Here is a 17,631-nt window from a genome sequence, read left to right on the forward strand (position 1 = left end):
TATGTATTCCACTGAGATGCACGCTGTAAGGCTATTAAGAAATAGCAAGCGCAGCACATTTACTCTAATGTGCTCTGAAGTCAAGAGCGAATGATGGACCCGTGACCATTTTATCTCAGAAAACATTCTGGTGCTGGAAAACACGTTTTCATATTCAATATGATACAGTCCATGTTTAGCTTATTCAGCATCTTAGCCTGCCTCCATTATAGCGCATTCTTTAGCTCAGCTATTTGACCTTGAGGAGAAAATGTACTGCTCAAAAGCTACGGCAAAATAATAAGCAAACAATACTGACATTGTGTGACAATAAATATACTCCTGGCATACATCGTATTAGCTATTTGTAATATGATGTATGATAAATGCACAATACATATATCAGGTACATCAGATACATGATTTATGTGCATATATCATTGTTAATGTGAAAATGAAGGTTCTATAAAACAAATATAATTAAAATCACTGAAGAATTAAGAAAAGATTTATAATAATGAAATATCATTATGTCTTATACAGTGTTTGACATGTTAAACTCCATCAAACAATACAAATAGTGAATAGCTGTTAAAAAAAAAAAAAAAAAAAAAAAGTGTGTCATGCCCAAACTTACCATATGAAGTAGCCTGATCAACTTCACAGGTCAAAGAAAAAGCACAACACAATCACGTCAGCCAGGAAAGTAAAAAAGCATGTAGTAAGAAAACAGTCATGCATAACAGTCAACAAAAGCATACAGCATCACCCGTGCAGCCACCGTTCAAAAATGTTCAGTGCGATTTAATGCAAGTAAACAAAGCGTCCATTTTCTCTTCCAACATGGAAACCCTTTCAACCAATCAAATGGTGTCTGCGACCTGAATCTTTGCTCACACCGCCACTACAAACATCACCTTCCCTTCTTCTAAACCCTCTCTGCTTCAGTTCTCTCCATCTCACCCATGCTGGCGATGATGCTGTGCACGGGCAGTCTGGAGGGGGCGTCGTAGAGGCCGGTGACGGGCAGGCCTTTGTTGTGCTTCTCCTCTTGTTTGAAGATGAAGGCGGAGTTCTCCTCCTTGGTGATGTTGATGTAATAGCAGGTGTCTGTGGCAGCCATGATGTGGCGGGGGCCGGGGTTCAGCATGATGCTCTTGTTGTCCTCCCTCTTCACCCCGATCAGACACACACCATACCTGTGAGGTACAGGAGGGAGTTCAAAATGGCCTCCTGGGAAAATGCTTTTTCATGTATTAGACACTGTAATGAGATAAAATGTTAATACAGTGTGTCTGAAATTAATCTGGTGGAAGTTTTACTAACTTTTTATGGGCGTGGAAGGAGGCGTAGGTGAAGCTTTTTCCATCATACTCCCCGAAAAACTTGCTGTCACACAAACGGATGTGATAGACCTCGTTTCCAGAGCAGCGTCCATACGTCCTCTGCCACTGCTCTGGTGACAACTGTCCTTCCCTGGAAAAGTTTTATCAGAATACCTACTGAAGTTTCCAACTTTTACCATACACTGATAGACTATTGAAAAACAGCAGCCCTCTTATAAAAAGGTAAAAAAAAATAAGGTTTCTGCTTGAATTAGATGATGCGCCATCTCAGTTTTTACAATAACTGTGGCTCAAAAAGTAATTTCAAAGCATAAAAGAAATCACCTTTAAATCAATTCTGACTTTATTTGCGACTCAAAAGCTGCAATTTTCCCATGAGCTGATAAATGTGTCTGGCGTTTCATGACCTTTAGTTCCCCAGCCTCCGAAATTAAAATCACAGTAACGATCTTAAAAAGACGATAGGATGGAACAGAGAGAGAAAGGCTACAGTGTCATTTTATCTGAGCAGTTCATCTGCTTCACAACTTTTAATCAATTTGATGATGTTTAAATTAACACCTGTCACATGCCACGAGTCTATTCCCATTCCCGTCACCTTCACAGCCTCAAGCTAGCAGAAGTTTGCATAATAGAAGTGGAAATGGATGCTCTGTGTCTCTGCTGTGGAGTACGCAGAAGGTGAAAAACACAGGCAGATTTATAGTCAAACAAGGAACGCTGTAATGTTAACCGACTTGACAGTGACAAGTTTCTGCAGTGTTGACGGTACAGTAGTCAGCTCTGCAGAGACAAAAACCAGATACAGTCTGTGTGACTGTAAAAACTGTGCTGCAGTCATCAGTATCAGTCATCTTTCTCTAGAATTAACCATCGAGTGGGATTGAATCTGTCCTCATGAGTAATGAAATAAATGAATATTAAACATTAGCAAGATTGAAAGTTAACTTATAAACTATAAAAACGTTTCTTAGAAGTTGAGTCGCTCTGGAAGCAGAAATAATCTCATTGGTTGACTTTTGGATAGGTGATGTGAGGCTGAAACCCGATGAAAAAGGTGAAAGGTGAGAGAGAGGGAAGAAGACAAGTTCTTCTTCTACTGTTTAAATAAACCAAACTAAGTTATCAAGGGTCACTCTGTAGCTTAGCTGACATCTCAAACAGCTGTAGTAGCCCTGCATCTGTCTACCAAAGAACCACATGGTCATGAATTCAGAAAAAATGTGACATTAAAGTCATCACATTTGCTACTTTGAATTATTTCTAATAAATGTACAAGATGGATGTGTACTCACTGTCCTCTGGAGGTGTGAACCAGGAGTGTGACTAAAGTGGACGTGGCCGGACACACACAGTTCAGCGCCAACATGGCATACTTGAACTCTTCTTCGCATACTACATGATCTGATGGAAACGGATGAGTTGCAATGTTATAGTATGTTAGATTCAGAAGTGTATGTGTGAAAAAAAACAGTGGTTGTGTGTTAGTTAAAGTATGTTTTTTCTTTAGAAAAGTGTAAGAGGCATAAAAGAGAATACAAAGTACTTACCAGCAAATTTAACATGGAACTTATTTTCTGGTTTGAGAATTTGGACGTAGAGAGGGCAGTTTGGAGCAAAGTCCTTCGCGGCCCAAGCCCTCAAAATAGTCTGGTGATCCTGTGGGAGAGGAAGCAGTTCACCTATTTCACTCATCCAGTAAGTCAACGCGATCTGAATTTCATAGACCATAAATTTGGCCTCAGAGACTCAATATGCTCTCAGCACTCATCGTCGTTTTCCAACTGAATCACAACATCGTCAGGATATCTCCAGCTCTCGACTAATTTGTAAAGGAAGTAGAGTGTGAAGGAAAATTGCTCAATTCAAAAATAATTATTATCTTGAGAATATAAAAATGGGAAATGAGGGTTTACAACGACTTTGATGAATGATTGTTGATATGACTCACGGCAGCGGTTCGGTCGACTTCGTTCCTGCTGCTGAGGATGAAGCAGGCCTCGGCGTCGTCCATTCTGAAGGATTGACGGAGAGAGACGGGGGTTAAAAAAAAAAGAAAGGAACAGAGACAAGCAGTGTCGAGGTTTAGTATCTGTGAAGAGAACATTAAACCAAACATTTGATCCATTATTGAAGGAGATCAATGCCTTAAAGAAAAGCTAGGCAGGGATGAGTGCTAATGTTCCATGACGATGGCTGAAAAGGTTAATAGTGTCATTCTAGCAGGATGTGACACAGTGACACATCCATTCATTTGTGACAAAAAACTTGCATGTTCTGTGAACTTGAAGAGAACTACAATATGAAATTGATTATAGGGGAGTCTTTCAGCGTAGCAAGACTGATGTTTCTAAGATTTACCTGGCTGAGTGATTTTATCTACAACGTTATCAGTGCGTGAAATTGCCACAGCATCTAATCACCTGCACAGCTTTGCACATTGAGGGGGGGGGGCATGTAAAAAAAAAAAAAAAGAGAGAATGGACTCCTGGATAAATTTATGACTGTGATTTCACACTGCCATGTGCTACTGAGTGGTAGTTAGGCCCCATTGAATTTCATGTCATAACATCACAACAAGTAATATAAAGCAACAAAACACCATCTGCCAGTGAGCGGCAAGATCCCCTGAAGCAACAGTACAAGCTCGAACGCCACGCCGGTGCTGCAATATATTGTAGGGACGTTGACAAAACTGTCAAGTCAAACATATTCCAATGTGATCTATCACAGTTTATATTTCTGCCTAGGTATGTGACCTTTTGATGTGAACGGATGACCGATGTGGAGTGAAATCCAATTACACTGATGTGCAAGCAGAGGGCAGCCAAGTGGACTTGTAAGTATCTCAACCTCCAGCTGCACCTCTGTGACTCTGATTCTTCTAAATTTACATTTTAAGTCCTTTAACTGAGATTCTCACCCATAATTAATTCATTAATTTAAAAAAAAAAAAAAAAACATGTGCTACATTTCTTGGTGCATGCCCTTTTTTTTTTTTTTTTTTTTTTTTAGAGAGAGAGATTTACAATCAGAAATTGTATCCATGTCTGCATAATTGCCATGGAGACAACTACGTGTATACAGTAGGTATTTGTATACATGTGCGTTTGTCTCATGTGTGAGTATGAACATGCAGCCACTCACTTGGCCCTCATCAGGTCCTGGTCTTTGAGGGCAGATCCTTGAAGGTAGATGACCCTCTGGGACCACAGTGGGATCTGGAGGATACGGCGGACTTGAATGTCTATCTCAGTCGGACACAGAATCACCACATAGTAGTCCTGCAAGACAAAGAAACATGAATGCATTTATTTAAATCATGAAGCAACTACTAGCACATACAGTATACTGTGCATAGTTTCTTACAATGTGTGCAGATAAAGCATGTTACTTGTCTGGTGTTTTAAGGGAGCTTTCACACCTCTTAGTTCATTTGTTCCAGACCAAAGAAGAATAAATACATTGATGCCTTTTAGTTCTGGTCCGGTTCATGTTTATGCTGACTTTTTACAACAAACCAAGAGCTGTAAGCATGAAGTAATAAGAACTGACAGACAGGTAACTCATTGATTGGACAGTTAGTGTTGGTGATGTCATCCTGCATCATCAGCCCTACATGGACCCACGTGGGGTAATTAAATTCTGGTAACTGGCAGCAGATTATGCTGCACTTCACTGCACCTTATTCATATGTTTATGTTCTCTGGTGTTGCCAAGAGCTCACAAACAAAATAATATGAGCATGATTAGTCAAGACAAGACTGTGACTTTGCATATTATAAATTGTGACGTACGGTCAGAAAGGAGCCAAAAAACATTTTATACTGTAATAATATAGGAGATTACACAAGAATATTTGCTGTATGGTTGCCACATTTCACTTTTTTTTTTTTTTTACAGGGGAACTGATAAAATACAAGCTCACCATACCTCTAGTTTAAACCCTTTTCACCTTATGATATATTGGTATGTATCCCCATACTCATGTACCACATGATACTGCATACTGGTTACAAAATGATTTTGCATAAATATAGGCTGCGGATTGGTTTCTTAAGAGTTCATGATCAGCAGATGTATTTTATGGTGGCTGAGCTTTTGAATTTATGCTAAAATCATATATGTTCTCACACAGCCCTGTGATTTGTCTGCTTGGAACTGAACTAAGATCCATCATGCTAAGATATGTCTATAATTTGCTAAATAATTGTACTTTAAGACTAGAATGCTACAAATACATCGAAATGTTAGTTGACAATCCCCTTCATGCATCTATTATGCAGAAAACACTTAATTCATTGTATTAGTACATAAATTAGTTCACTGAAACACAAATCTATAGTTTTTATAAAAGTGAGTAATAAAAGGTGGGTTGTCCTCACTACAGTAATGGCTCCAATGTTGTTAAAGACAGCTATAGTTTTATAGCACAGAAAATCCAACATCCAAAACCCTTTGTTTGTCTTTCTGTTGTACCTGTAATCTGGGATGAGCGTAGAACTCGTTGAGGAAATCCATCAGCAGATCTATCTTCAGTGAGCTGACACATAACACCACATGCTTCTCTGTCTGCGCACGGTGGCGGCTGTAGTTCCCTCCTAACTTCTGGCTCTCCATCCACAGGTACGCTAGTTCTTCAAACTGACACAACGACAACAAAATCGACATGATGTCAAAACCGACAAGGATTAAATAATGAAGGAGGAGTGAAAACTGCTGATGCAGTAGTTTATGGGTGGCAGGAGGTCTTTTCTATTTCTCAAACAATTTTGCTCTTCGGGGACAGTAAAGATATTTACTTCTCTTTAAATAAATAATACAGTCAATAGTTGGATTTGTCATGCAGCCAGCATGTTCTACTGCACTGGGCCAGCATGTCTTGATCTGAATTTTAAAAAAGATTTGCGGAGAGATGCACCTTATTAGATTTTTATTCGCTGTCAGCCTGAAAAAGCTACAAGAAAATGTCATTTAATATTTAATGATAACCCCATAAAAAGGTCATCACTAGTCACCGAACATCAAAGAATTCCTAATGATAAGACAGGACTCCAAAATGAGGTTTACTAAGTTTTGAAGCCCTCACTGCACTTTGGGGAAAAAAACGGCTTTTTACCTGTAGTGGGAGCACCACAAGGGCAACACAGATGAGAATGACCACCAGCAGCTGGGAGGGCCAGATCTGTGGTGTGACATCGCCATAGCCCACGGTGGAGAAGGTGACGATGCAGAAATAGAACGAGTCAAACAAGGACAGTTCCTTCCCGGCTCTCTCTAAGTGCTGGATCCCACAAGCTCTGCAGAAAACCAAGAGATTAACACAGTGACATGATGGTATTACATCAGACATGTCTCCTGTGGGTAAATATAATTGAAATAAAAACATGTGAAGGGAAGGGTTTCTGTATCCTGGGGCGTAGGGTCATTGGACAAGCTGTGTGTGGGTGGTGGTGGTGGGGGGGGGGGGGGGGGGGCATGAAGTGGGTGCACTTTATCTCATGGGTAACACTGTATAAAACAGGGATAACCACTCATAGATATACTTATGTTTTGAGATCTATACTCTGCAGATAATCAATAATATAAAGGTGTAAAATATTGAATTCTCTTTATTTTACCAGTGTACACAACAGTTTCTACGGTGCAAGAAAGAGAGAGGTGAAGTCTGTTGTTTTGCCACCTGATCAGATTCAAAGGAGGGAACCAGTGAGGAAGAGGAGGAAGACTAGCTGTATACACAGGGCCAGTGTGAGGATGGCAACAGCAGCAAGTGACAATTTCACTGGTAGCTCTAGTGATGAGGCAGAGGAGCGAGCAAACCAGAATAAAAGAGGGAAGATGTTTGGATAATTATTAGAGGAGTACTGAAAATTTTGGTATAAAAGATCTAGTGGTTTTGCTCTACATATTGTATTGTATGTGTCTGTCTAAATAATACATGATGTGTTATTTTAGCACAGATACATAAGAAATAATATGTGTCTAATTAATATATGTGTTTGCCAATTTAAGGGTTCATGGAATCTGCTTCAGATTTATGATTTAGCCTGGTGGGCTGGACACAAAAATCCAATTTGCTCCAGATCAAAGGGCACAAGAGTCAATACAGCTTAAGCTCCTGTTCGGTATGTCATTTAAAGTGACACCATTGATTGATCTGTCAGTTCCACCTCATCGCTTGTGTTAATTCATTTGTGTTTTTTCATTGATAAGTTGGGAGATTTAATGACAGCCTGAGGTGGAGGGGAATGAGATTGTCTAACTGGACAGAGTGGAGTGGAAGAGGCAGGTGTGCTGGGTGGTGGCCAAGTATAAGAGCAAGTGACAGCCTTGATTTAAAAATTTGGTTTTAGAATTGTGGGAATCAATGAGACATAGGAAATGAAGCCATGTATTTAAAACATTTTCCTGGATTTATCCTTTTTTTTTTCCTGCTGTGTTTTCTGACTTACTCTCCCCTTTGTGTTTTTGAGCAGCTGGATTGATATTCAATCAGTCAAACTTTCATTGGTGTACAGTACATCACTATATTTCATCACTATATAGTTTTTCTGGTTGAGTTGATTGGACTGAAACCTTGAGATGACAACTAGCTGACCTTAAAAAGTCAAAATTACTTTTTTCCCTCAAAAACTTTAAGACACATTTTCTATTTGCTTTTATGAGTAACAGTTAATTGGCTTCATAATATCAACTAACTCCTACTCTTTACATTTTGTTGCTTTTTCACTTTGTCTTTTAGTCTAATTTCATGTTTGCTTTCTAGAGATGTTCTAATAAACCTTATATTCAATCTCTGCTTTCCAACACACGCCATCACCCTCTTACAAATAATGTGCTTTTTTTCCCAAGACATGTGGGATACTAAAATGCGCTAGTCAAAACACTTTCTGGGTCATGTAGTACAATCTTCAGTGAACAGATTTTGCTGCGAGCTGCAATGGTCAGAGCTGCATTTCTGTGACTAACGACAAGAGTAGATGTTCACTCACCCAGTGAAAACCAGACACAGTAAGGTGCAGATGAGGATAAACACCTGGTTGAACATGGCAGAATGGGTCCTCTGGATGGCACGATGGAAATCATTCTGGACAGAAGAGGAGAGATACATTACATAGGCAGGTAGATGGAGCTATTTTTGTCGTTTTTTTGTTATTGTGTATCATGTAAATCTACATCAAAAACATTAGTGACATGATGCTTGAAAAAGGCAGTTACTGTCTTCACATTCATTGCCTTTGCCTCAATTTTTACAGATTCTTCCCTGTCTTAATAATAATAATAATAATAATAATAATAATAAGGACCTTTCATGACATAAAATGCAGCTCAAAGTGCTTTACAAAAGAAATATAAAATATATGTATAAAAAAATAAAATAAAATATACAAACACATACATACACATACATAAACATATTAAAACAGGAGATAAATATCAATGAGGACATAGTAAAAGAGTAAAAGACAATAAAATCCTGGAGAAGGAATAAAATCAATTAAAGGCAAAGTCATAGAAGTAGGTTTTGTGCTGCTTCTTAAAACTGTCAACTGAGGTTGCTTGTCTAATATGAGGAGAGAGCATGTTGGTGCATAACAACTGAAGGCAGCATCTCCATGCCTTTTGCTGTTAGTCAGTGGCACCCTCAGCAGACCAGCTACATGTGATCTGAGGGAGCGATTTGGAACATACTCCGACAGGCAATCTGACAGGTAGGAAGGTGCTAGCTCAATTAGAGCTTTAAAAACAGGTAAAAGAATTTTAAAATCTATCTTCAACGTTACTGGGAGCCAGTGCAAAGATGCTAACACAGGAGTAATGTGACCTCTTTTACTGTTTTTTGTTAGAATTCTTGCTGCTGAGTTTTGGATGAGTTGCAGCCAATCGATAGTTTTTTTTGGCAAACCAGTATACAGTGCGTTGCAATAATCTAAGTGTGAGAGTACAAAGGCATGAGTCAGTTTTTTAGCATCACGTTTCTCGAGTGATAAAAGACTTTTTTAGTAACGTTGTTGATATGATTGTCAAAGTTGTGGTCAGGATCACGAACGACACCCAGCTTTTTCACTTTTTAGTTTTACCTGTAGGGCCAGATTTTCGAGTCTATTTATTATTTCATCTCTTTCAGCGTCTGTGCCGATGATAAGGACTTCAGTTTTGTCTTCGTTTAATTTGAGAAAGTTGCTATTCATCCACCGCACAATACTGGAGAAGCAGTTTAGCAGAGGACGTAGGGCGTCCCTTATTGTCAGGTGCTACAGATAAATACAGCTGGGTGTCATAGTATATTGACGGTGAAAATGAAAAGATGTTCTAAATACAACTTAACGCGACAAAATTTCTACTTTCACTATACTGCCATATATTTGCTACAGACAATCTACATCCATCTCCACTGTCCTCTCCTCTGCAGTAGAACATTTAAGTGCTCTATCCATATTTCTCTCTCCTACATTAGTATACTGCTCATCTTGAAACGTGGGAGCTCACGACTCATTTTCAGTCACATCTTGTTAGCATGTTCTGCCTGTCGCCGCCGCTCCAAACTGTCCCTGCTCCCTCTCTCTCTCTCTCTCTCTCTCTCTCTCTCTCTCTCTCAATGTGCTGGTTTGCTTGGCCGCAGATTCTACCATCTGCCCAACTACCGCCTTGGCATAAAGCACTTACTCTCTCATGCTCTCATCTGAATCACAGCAAGAGCACACACTACACCAGTTGGATATCATCTAATTGCTTTGAATCCTTTATACCGGTTACCTTTGCACCTACTGTACATCCTGGACAATATTGACATTATAACACCAGATTTCAAGTGTTTTTATCCTATATATTAAATGCCTAAAAATTTAAATTCATCATTTTTATTAACACCTTTATTGAACCACCAGCAAATGCAGCTGGTGGGAGAATTAAGATGAGTTGAATGAGTGCAAGTATTTGCTAGTTCTCTAGGTAACAAGCCATACAAGACATATCTAAAAAAACGGGAGTAGTATGGATAAGGGTCTGTTCAGTCCTAAACTAACTAGCCTGAATTTCAATTTTTTAGGAAAGTGAAAACAAATGTCTTGTCTCTACCCCTTCTAATCTCTGAGTTACTCCAAATAACTCAGTTAACCTGAACAAATGGTTGGTTTTAGCTTTGACAGCCAACTAATTAGCCAAAAGGCAAATTTATCAAAGTAACCGATGTTCATGTTAACAATATTGCACAACTTATTGTAGCTAATAACACTAGCTTCTTAAGTATATATATCGGCTGGCATGCTAATCAAATGGGTTTGCACAAAGACGGTGTTGGCTAACCAGACAGAAAGAAATTAAGCTGCTCAATTTATCTGTCTACACACAATCACCTCTTACGCCGGTGTTACTCATAGGCTGGTGACCTGCAATATGTCTGCTGGAGGATGGAAAATGTAACCTCAAAGCCGTGAGTCATAAACCCTAAACAGTTTCTAGGTGAACCCTGTTATGCGATAGAGCTACGGTATGTACGGAACAATAGATAAATTATTGAAAAATACTTACGATCATGTTCTCCAGGGCACCTTTGGCAAGCCAGCAGTTAAGAAATACAGGGACAAATATGTTTCTCAAAGGAGGCCAGAAGATCTAAAGGAAGAAAGGAAGGAAGGGAGACATATAAATACTAATCAGTTAACATACTCGAAAAGGAAATTTAATATGCCATTGACAATTATTCATGAAGGGTATCTGGAAGGTAAATTGTCTAGTATAAGATGAGGTACAGATGGCAGTGGGGCACTGACATTTCATAATTAGATTGCTTGGAGCAATCTTAAACCAAATTGACTTTCAGCCTAAATAAAGGTGCCTGTGGAATGGATTGATTGATTAATGAATTTAATTACTCACCGTGATTATAAATGGCACTGTATTGATCATCTCCAATATGAAGGATATCTGGAAAATCTGCTCCCAGATGTTGCCCTGGAAAGAAATTGACGGTAAATAATTCAATGAGCCAATGAGAGTGCAGATTGTTTGAGAGAAAAGTGTAATTCCAGTAATAACAATAATAATTCTTGTATTTATCTGAACTGATCAAAGTTAGGATGAAGTGGTGCAGTAATTATTCCTTGGTTCAGAAACAGCACTCCGCATTGACCTGTTTTTTTTGCTCTTACGGCATTCAAAGCACATGCTTGTTTATGGGGCACAGCTACTGTGTAACCCACAAGAGTTTATATATCAATAATTAATTACATTTTTTCCAATTAAATCTTTTTAAGTCATAACTACATTATTCTAGATTCTGAAACTTTTTGTAAACTCTGCTTTTGCTTTGTGTTATGTGAATTATGTTTATTAGTATCCTCTCAGTATCATTACGTGCTGCAGTATGCATTTTAAATGGCCCGTAATAAAGCAAAGCTTAAAGCAATATTTCAAAGAAAATATAGGGGTCTTTTGAGACTTGCAGTACTTTGAGGACTCTGGCAAGATGCAGACTTGATCTTCAAAAGAGCCAGTGACCAGATGTGCTGTATATACATAAAGCAAAATCTATGGGTGCAGTTAATTACACAATCAGCAAGTGGGACTGCATGCTGACTGGATTTTTCAAGTGAAGCGGGGTTTAGAAATCGCTAGTCAGTCGTAGATCATTTTGGCTTGTAAGTGTGTGACACCAAATGATTCATGTTTCATGAGGCTACAATTCCTCGCCGACTGAAGAAAAGGAGATTTCAGCATTTGCTCCTCATTAAAGAAATGCATAGAAGAAAAAAAAGACATGGAACGACATAAAAAAAATGAACAAAAGATTGTATACAATGAAATCCAGACAAAATTCAAGAGGACCACCAAAGGAGAAGGAGCTGAAACCTACGAGGCAACATGTCTAAGAGTCACTTCCAGCCTCAGAGCAGCGAAGATAAAGCTAATATTTCTAAGCAATGACAAGCTTGTTTTGAGACTGGCAGTACTTTGAGGAACGTGGACGCTGGCGAGATGCAGATTCGATCTTCAAAAGCTACGGGCGGTGTTAATATGACAATGCCTTCTTGATATTCCTGAGGTAATTGACAAAACATTCAACAGCACCTGTGTAAAATCTAAAATTTCTTCTTAGTGCTGTATTGGTCTGCACCACATTGTGAAGAGTTTCCAATATTTTGTTCACCTTATTTACATACTGTATATTACTGTAATGAAGGGACAATAATGCTCTGCTTATACCTGCTAATTAGGAGGGAAGGAATTGCATACAAAGAATGACTGTTGCTATTTGTGTGAACTTGACTTATTTCAATGGAATAAATAATGTTACCTATGCATGACTGTCCCTTTAAATCTGTATGAACTGAGGACAGAAGTGCATCCTTAGAGGACCCTTTAGATGAATCCCAAACTGCACTTCCAGCTCTCTGAGGCCATTTATATAACCTGTTTCTGAGACAGAGTACGTGAGGTCTGATTCTAAAATTAGTGGCAAAAGACTCCTGGCCTGCTGTCTTTGATGGGTTGACTTGGCATCGGCAGTTGGACTGGACACTGAAAGCTTTCAGCCCACGAGAAAGAACAAATGGGCAGTGCTCGTCTTTGATCAGACAGCTGTAAGACATCAGCATGGATTACAGAGAGAAACTGCGGACTGTGGACCAATTTCTTACCTTGTAGCTGAGATATGTGATAAGCATGGTCTCCAAGAAACTGATTAAGGCCACTGTCACCTGGAGCGAAGCAGAGGAGGAGATAAATGAAGCCAACAATTGCAAACTCATCTCTTCTGGCTATTCAACCTTCACTGAGGAACCACTGTGCTCTGCAATGCTTTTATATAATAAATGCCTGCTGGTGTTTTTGGGTTGAATCCTGCATTGAGATTCAGTTCAGGCAGTGGAATCTGATTTATGAGTGCTTTCTTTGTAGTGTTGGTATTCTCACCTGTATTGCCCATACAGGAACCCGTCTGTTCACCCAGAAAATATACCCCCTGTCCGAAAGCAGAAGAAAAAAAACTCTTCACACTTCAATGCATTTCCATATAATTGCAACATAAGATGAACACACTTCAGTTTACGACCGAGTGCTGTTTTCAGTAAAACATACCATTTGATTTCTCCCGGCGTTTCTGTTGTGTTAGTCAAACTGTTGTTCTGACACATTGGACTGTGGAAAAAAAATAGCAACAAGGGAAACACAAAAAGAGCGTGAAAATGTGTGTGTGTGTGAGTGGAAATATGACCACTGGGAAACATTTCCATCAGCTGGTGCTGTATGTTGCCATAAAGAATAAACCCGACGTGTGTCTTAAAGCTGCTGGCAGTGAACAGACCATCTACAACTTCCATGTGACTGCACAGAAAGAGCAACTCAGCTTCGCTTATATGATTTAGTCACACAAACACACCACAGACAATGAATAAAATAATTTCATAATAAGACAAATGCATTCACAGTCTTAATGTTATCACAACCACACAATGTCATTGACTTAAATGTTGAGTTTACATTTTAAGTTACGCTTTTAGTTTTAGGAATAATTCTCAAGAACCTCTTTGATATAACCGAAGTACTGAAACTGAAAAGATCCACAAAATTTTCATAAAAACAGATTCTCTGCTGTCCTGATCTCCTTTTATATTTGTTGTTCTGTGCACATGGCAGCAGGAAAATATTTCTCCTCTGGCATATGGTAAGTCATCTGGTTGGTTTGGACTTAATACAAGAAAAAAAAGAGATGGACAGTATGAACAGTGATGCTTCCACAATGTCTAACTTATCTCTAAGAAGAGCAGCACAAAGACATGCAAGACATAAACAAAGTAAACTGTACAGATTATGAGTTGACCGCAATTAATCATGCGATAAAAAGCAAGTATTCAGAAAATATGGACACATCTGGAATAGGGGATAGTCAGTGAGTGGGTGATGACTGTAGAGTGTGACGCTCACCATGGGGTATCCTTGGGGTTATCCAGGCTGACTCTCAGTATGTAGAGGGCGCAGGTGAGAATCTTCAGTGAGAAGTTGAACAGGCGGATTCTCAAGCCTGTGGATCGACAAAAACAATGACATCTGAATTAACTGAGAGAGTGGCCTCGCTTAAGTGATGATCGGCTGGATTTGGGTTTGTTTAGATCTCTGGTGTTTTCTTCGCAGGCTTTACTTTCAAGATGAACGCCCTCTCTGTTCACCCTTTCACTCTTTTTTTCACATTTTTCTGAAGTTCAAACCCTCTGGTGTTGTGACTAGCTCTGTGATTGTCTACTTCTGACAACGGATGCAGCCAGATCTCTCCTCGCTAGAAAGTTAAGCACTGCTTGAGCACCAGTTTAGGTGCAGGGATTGCCTTAAGTGAGCAACCTTAAGTGACTATATCTGTCAAAGCCCTGAAGCGTGACTAACGTAGCTCCGTGCAGCTCTGGCACCCTGTCATAACTGATTTCCTTTGACGTGTAACTTTCAAATCCTCTAAGAATAACACAACACCAGCACTTTTATGGCCTAAAAAAAATGACGAAGAACGCACCAAGATAGCGACTGGTGGGAAAGTGCAGAAATAGATGGGTCAGATAATAACGTCTGTGGACAGTTTCCTGTTTGAATAAGTGCAGGCATATACTGAAAAAAAACACACATGACCTGCACCATCAAACACGAATAAAACAGAAACTCTGGCTGCAGACATGCTTGCTAGCCAGAGGGGGGTGCTAGCTGTATTACCCATTTCCAATCAGCTTCAGCAGCTACTTAATCTCTCCTGACACGACCTCTTTAGATGAAGCCGGCGTCAATGTTAAAATGATTTGAAGCCAGACAAAACACAAACAGCACCGTGATGATATAGAGCAAAAGACCCCTGCAGCCAAGTGTGACATTTTCATTACCGTGTTGTTTTATGTCAAAGACTGTGGCGGCTTAGTGATAATGACAAGAGGACAGAAAGACAGCAGACCCATGTCATTGCCGAGGATGTGTTAACGACATGCTGCTACCGAAGACACTGAGTTATGGTAAAGGGACTGCATTTCTATAGCGCCTTTCTAGTCTTCCAAGCACTCAAAAGCACATTGCAGAGGCTGCCATGCAAGGTCAGGAGGGGTTTCTAATCATATACACATACTCACACACACCGATGGCACAGCCTTTGGGAGCAATTTGGGGTTCAGTATCATGGCCCAAGGACAATTTGACACGCGGACAGGAGGAGCCGGGGGATCGAACCGACGGATCTTCCAATTAGGGGACGACCCGCTCTACCTCCTGAGCCACAGCCACCCGATAATTTACATTTTTACAACTTGATGTAAATGAATTGCTTCCCGGCACAATGCACCAAACCGCTGAAGTGCAGCGGTGTCTCCGTCAGAGATGTTGTAATATTGCCAATCTTATCTCTTAAATGAGAAAAACACCGCCGCCTCGTCTCTCAACAAATGAGCCATACTCTTCTGTCCATGCTGGGCAACAGTGTGCACACCCAAAAGGATACAGTAATTCACAATGAGTCAGCTAATGCAATAATGAAAACCCCAACTGAGACAGAAATTGGACATGCATCATCACAGGCTGCAATTTCCTACATTATGCTTTTATTTTCTCATTTAGCTCTGAGCATATAAACAAGCAGCGAGCCTCTTACCATTAAGCATTGTGGGAGAAGAGGAGAATGGTGTGATGTTCCCTGCCAGCAGTACTTACTTGACCTTTGGTTTTTGATGAAGAAAAGCTTCAGCCTCTCCTTGAAGGTGTTTTCGTTCACATAGAACTCCACCTGCACCCTGTGGGGAACAGTGACATGATGTTGGTGTGCAGAAACATGCGTATTCAGAGTCAACCCCGCCAAAACATAATACACATAGAAATTTATAACACTTTACCAAGAGCAACAGTGAATTACATTTGACCAATAAGTGTAATGGTACCATACTGTGTGCAGTGCATTTGCAGCGTCACTTACGGTAGATGTTACACATGTGACAATGGTTGTGGTCCAGGCACAGTTATACTTTTTATACAGTTTTATACTGCTGCTGAGTTTTAGCAGTGATACCTCAGCATTTAGAATACGAACCTGTTTTCAACTAAGCTAGGGCTGCAACTAACGATTACTGTCGTTATTGATTAGTCGTTTGGTTTGGTGTGGTTTTGGTTCTTAGAGCACATGGTGGTGTCTACAAAGGTCTGTTTTTTTTCTGATCAACAGTCTAAACTCCAAATATTCACATTATTATCCCGTGTGACAAAGAAAAGCCTCAACGAGAGAAGCTGGATTCAGCAAATTTTTGGCACTTTTGCTTTAAGAAGTGACTAAAACAATTCATTTTCTGTTGATCGACTAATTGATTATTAGACTAATTGCTGCAGCTCTAAACTAAGCCCTTTTTCAACAAAGGTGTCTCTTTTTAATGTGGTCATAAAACAATTTGCCATACAAGAACTTTGCCTAAATGAAACAGTATAAAATTCAGAGCTACAATGATTAGTTGATTAGTCATTTGCCTGAAAATTTATGGGCAACTTTTTAGTCAAAATATTTAGGGAAAGATTTCTGGTTCCAGCTTCTCCAATGTGAGGATTTGCTGCTTTTCTCATACAAACATTTGATGTCATCAACTCAGACATAGAGCAAATGAAAATGAAACTTTACAGCCACACAATTATTTTCTTAATCAAAAAAAAAGTCAGACTTATCAATAATAAAAATAACTGTTCGTTGCAACTAAAAAATTAGCGAAGTTATGATTTACAATAAGCAAACATCTGACCAAGCATTGAGCAATCAGTGAAGGTTTCCAATATAAAGAAGACTACCAGTCACATACTAGATCTATCTCAAGAAAAAAAAAAAACTGTGTATGGCTCTGTTCTGATTAATTCACTTTCCCTCTGTATATCATTATGTACAGTTCCCCCTCACAATGCAACGATATCAGCCACAAATGCATATGAACTTGCACCTTAATGTGCAGCACTGGTACTTGTAACGTCTGTTTTCATGTAACAATGCAGACTATTACATGTATTTTTCATACAACGACATTATCTGAATGGTGCACTTCCTGTGATGCATATGCATATTGTAAAGACATGACACACACTGAGATAAGGATTTTTTAATTAATCTACTGACAAGCTGTATCACTTGGGTCTGGACTCTTTCTGCATATGAATTAGTGAGAACTTGAGAGAACAATATATTGAACACTAACACAAAAGCATTTATTAATAACTGACAATCATCTCCTGCTAAAACTACAGTACTTCAAATCAAATGACAAACCCTATTAAAAAGGGGAGGGGACACCAAATGATCACTTAACCACAAATT

The 17,631-nt window shown here is 39.3% G+C and overlaps 1 protein-coding gene across 9 annotated transcripts in view; it reads right to left on the reverse strand.

The window, feature by feature from the left end:
* kcnt1b (potassium sodium-activated channel subfamily T member 1b) overlaps nucleotides 1–17,631 on the reverse strand; it is a 75,784-nt gene that overhangs the window by 20,188 nt on the left and 37,965 nt on the right. For 6 of the 9 annotated variants that reach the window (XM_067616352.1, XM_067616377.1, XM_067616369.1 and 3 more), the window contains 17 exons: nucleotides 16,002–16,081; nucleotides 14,253–14,349; nucleotides 13,407–13,466; nucleotides 13,242–13,290; nucleotides 12,968–13,027; nucleotides 11,208–11,282; nucleotides 10,860–10,943; nucleotides 8,321–8,415; nucleotides 6,445–6,625; nucleotides 5,805–5,969; nucleotides 4,473–4,609; nucleotides 3,277–3,340; nucleotides 2,876–2,984; nucleotides 2,621–2,729; nucleotides 1,306–1,455; nucleotides 943–1,178; nucleotides 617–637 (listed from right to left, as the gene is read on the reverse strand). In XM_067616352.1, coding sequence (XP_067472453.1) covers nucleotides 617–637; nucleotides 943–1,178; nucleotides 1,306–1,455; nucleotides 2,621–2,729; nucleotides 2,876–2,984; nucleotides 3,277–3,340; nucleotides 4,473–4,609; nucleotides 5,805–5,969; nucleotides 6,445–6,625; nucleotides 8,321–8,415; nucleotides 10,860–10,943; nucleotides 11,208–11,282; nucleotides 12,968–13,027; nucleotides 13,242–13,290; nucleotides 13,407–13,466; nucleotides 14,253–14,349; nucleotides 16,002–16,081 — 1,772 coding nt within the window. The remainder of the gene's footprint in view (nucleotides 1–616; nucleotides 638–942; nucleotides 1,179–1,305; nucleotides 1,456–2,620; nucleotides 2,730–2,875; nucleotides 2,985–3,276; nucleotides 3,341–4,472; nucleotides 4,610–5,804; nucleotides 5,970–6,444; nucleotides 6,626–8,320; nucleotides 8,416–10,859; nucleotides 10,944–11,207; nucleotides 11,283–12,967; nucleotides 13,028–13,241; nucleotides 13,291–13,406; nucleotides 13,467–14,252; nucleotides 14,350–16,001; nucleotides 16,082–17,631) is intronic. The other 3 variants (XM_067616418.1, XM_067616360.1, XM_067616384.1) reach the window with 1 other exon arrangement.

Source organism: Thunnus thynnus, chromosome 2, assembly GCF_963924715.1.
Source record: "Thunnus thynnus chromosome 2, fThuThy2.1, whole genome shotgun sequence".
Lineage (NCBI taxonomy): Eukaryota > Metazoa > Chordata > Actinopteri > Scombriformes > Scombridae > Thunnus > Thunnus thynnus.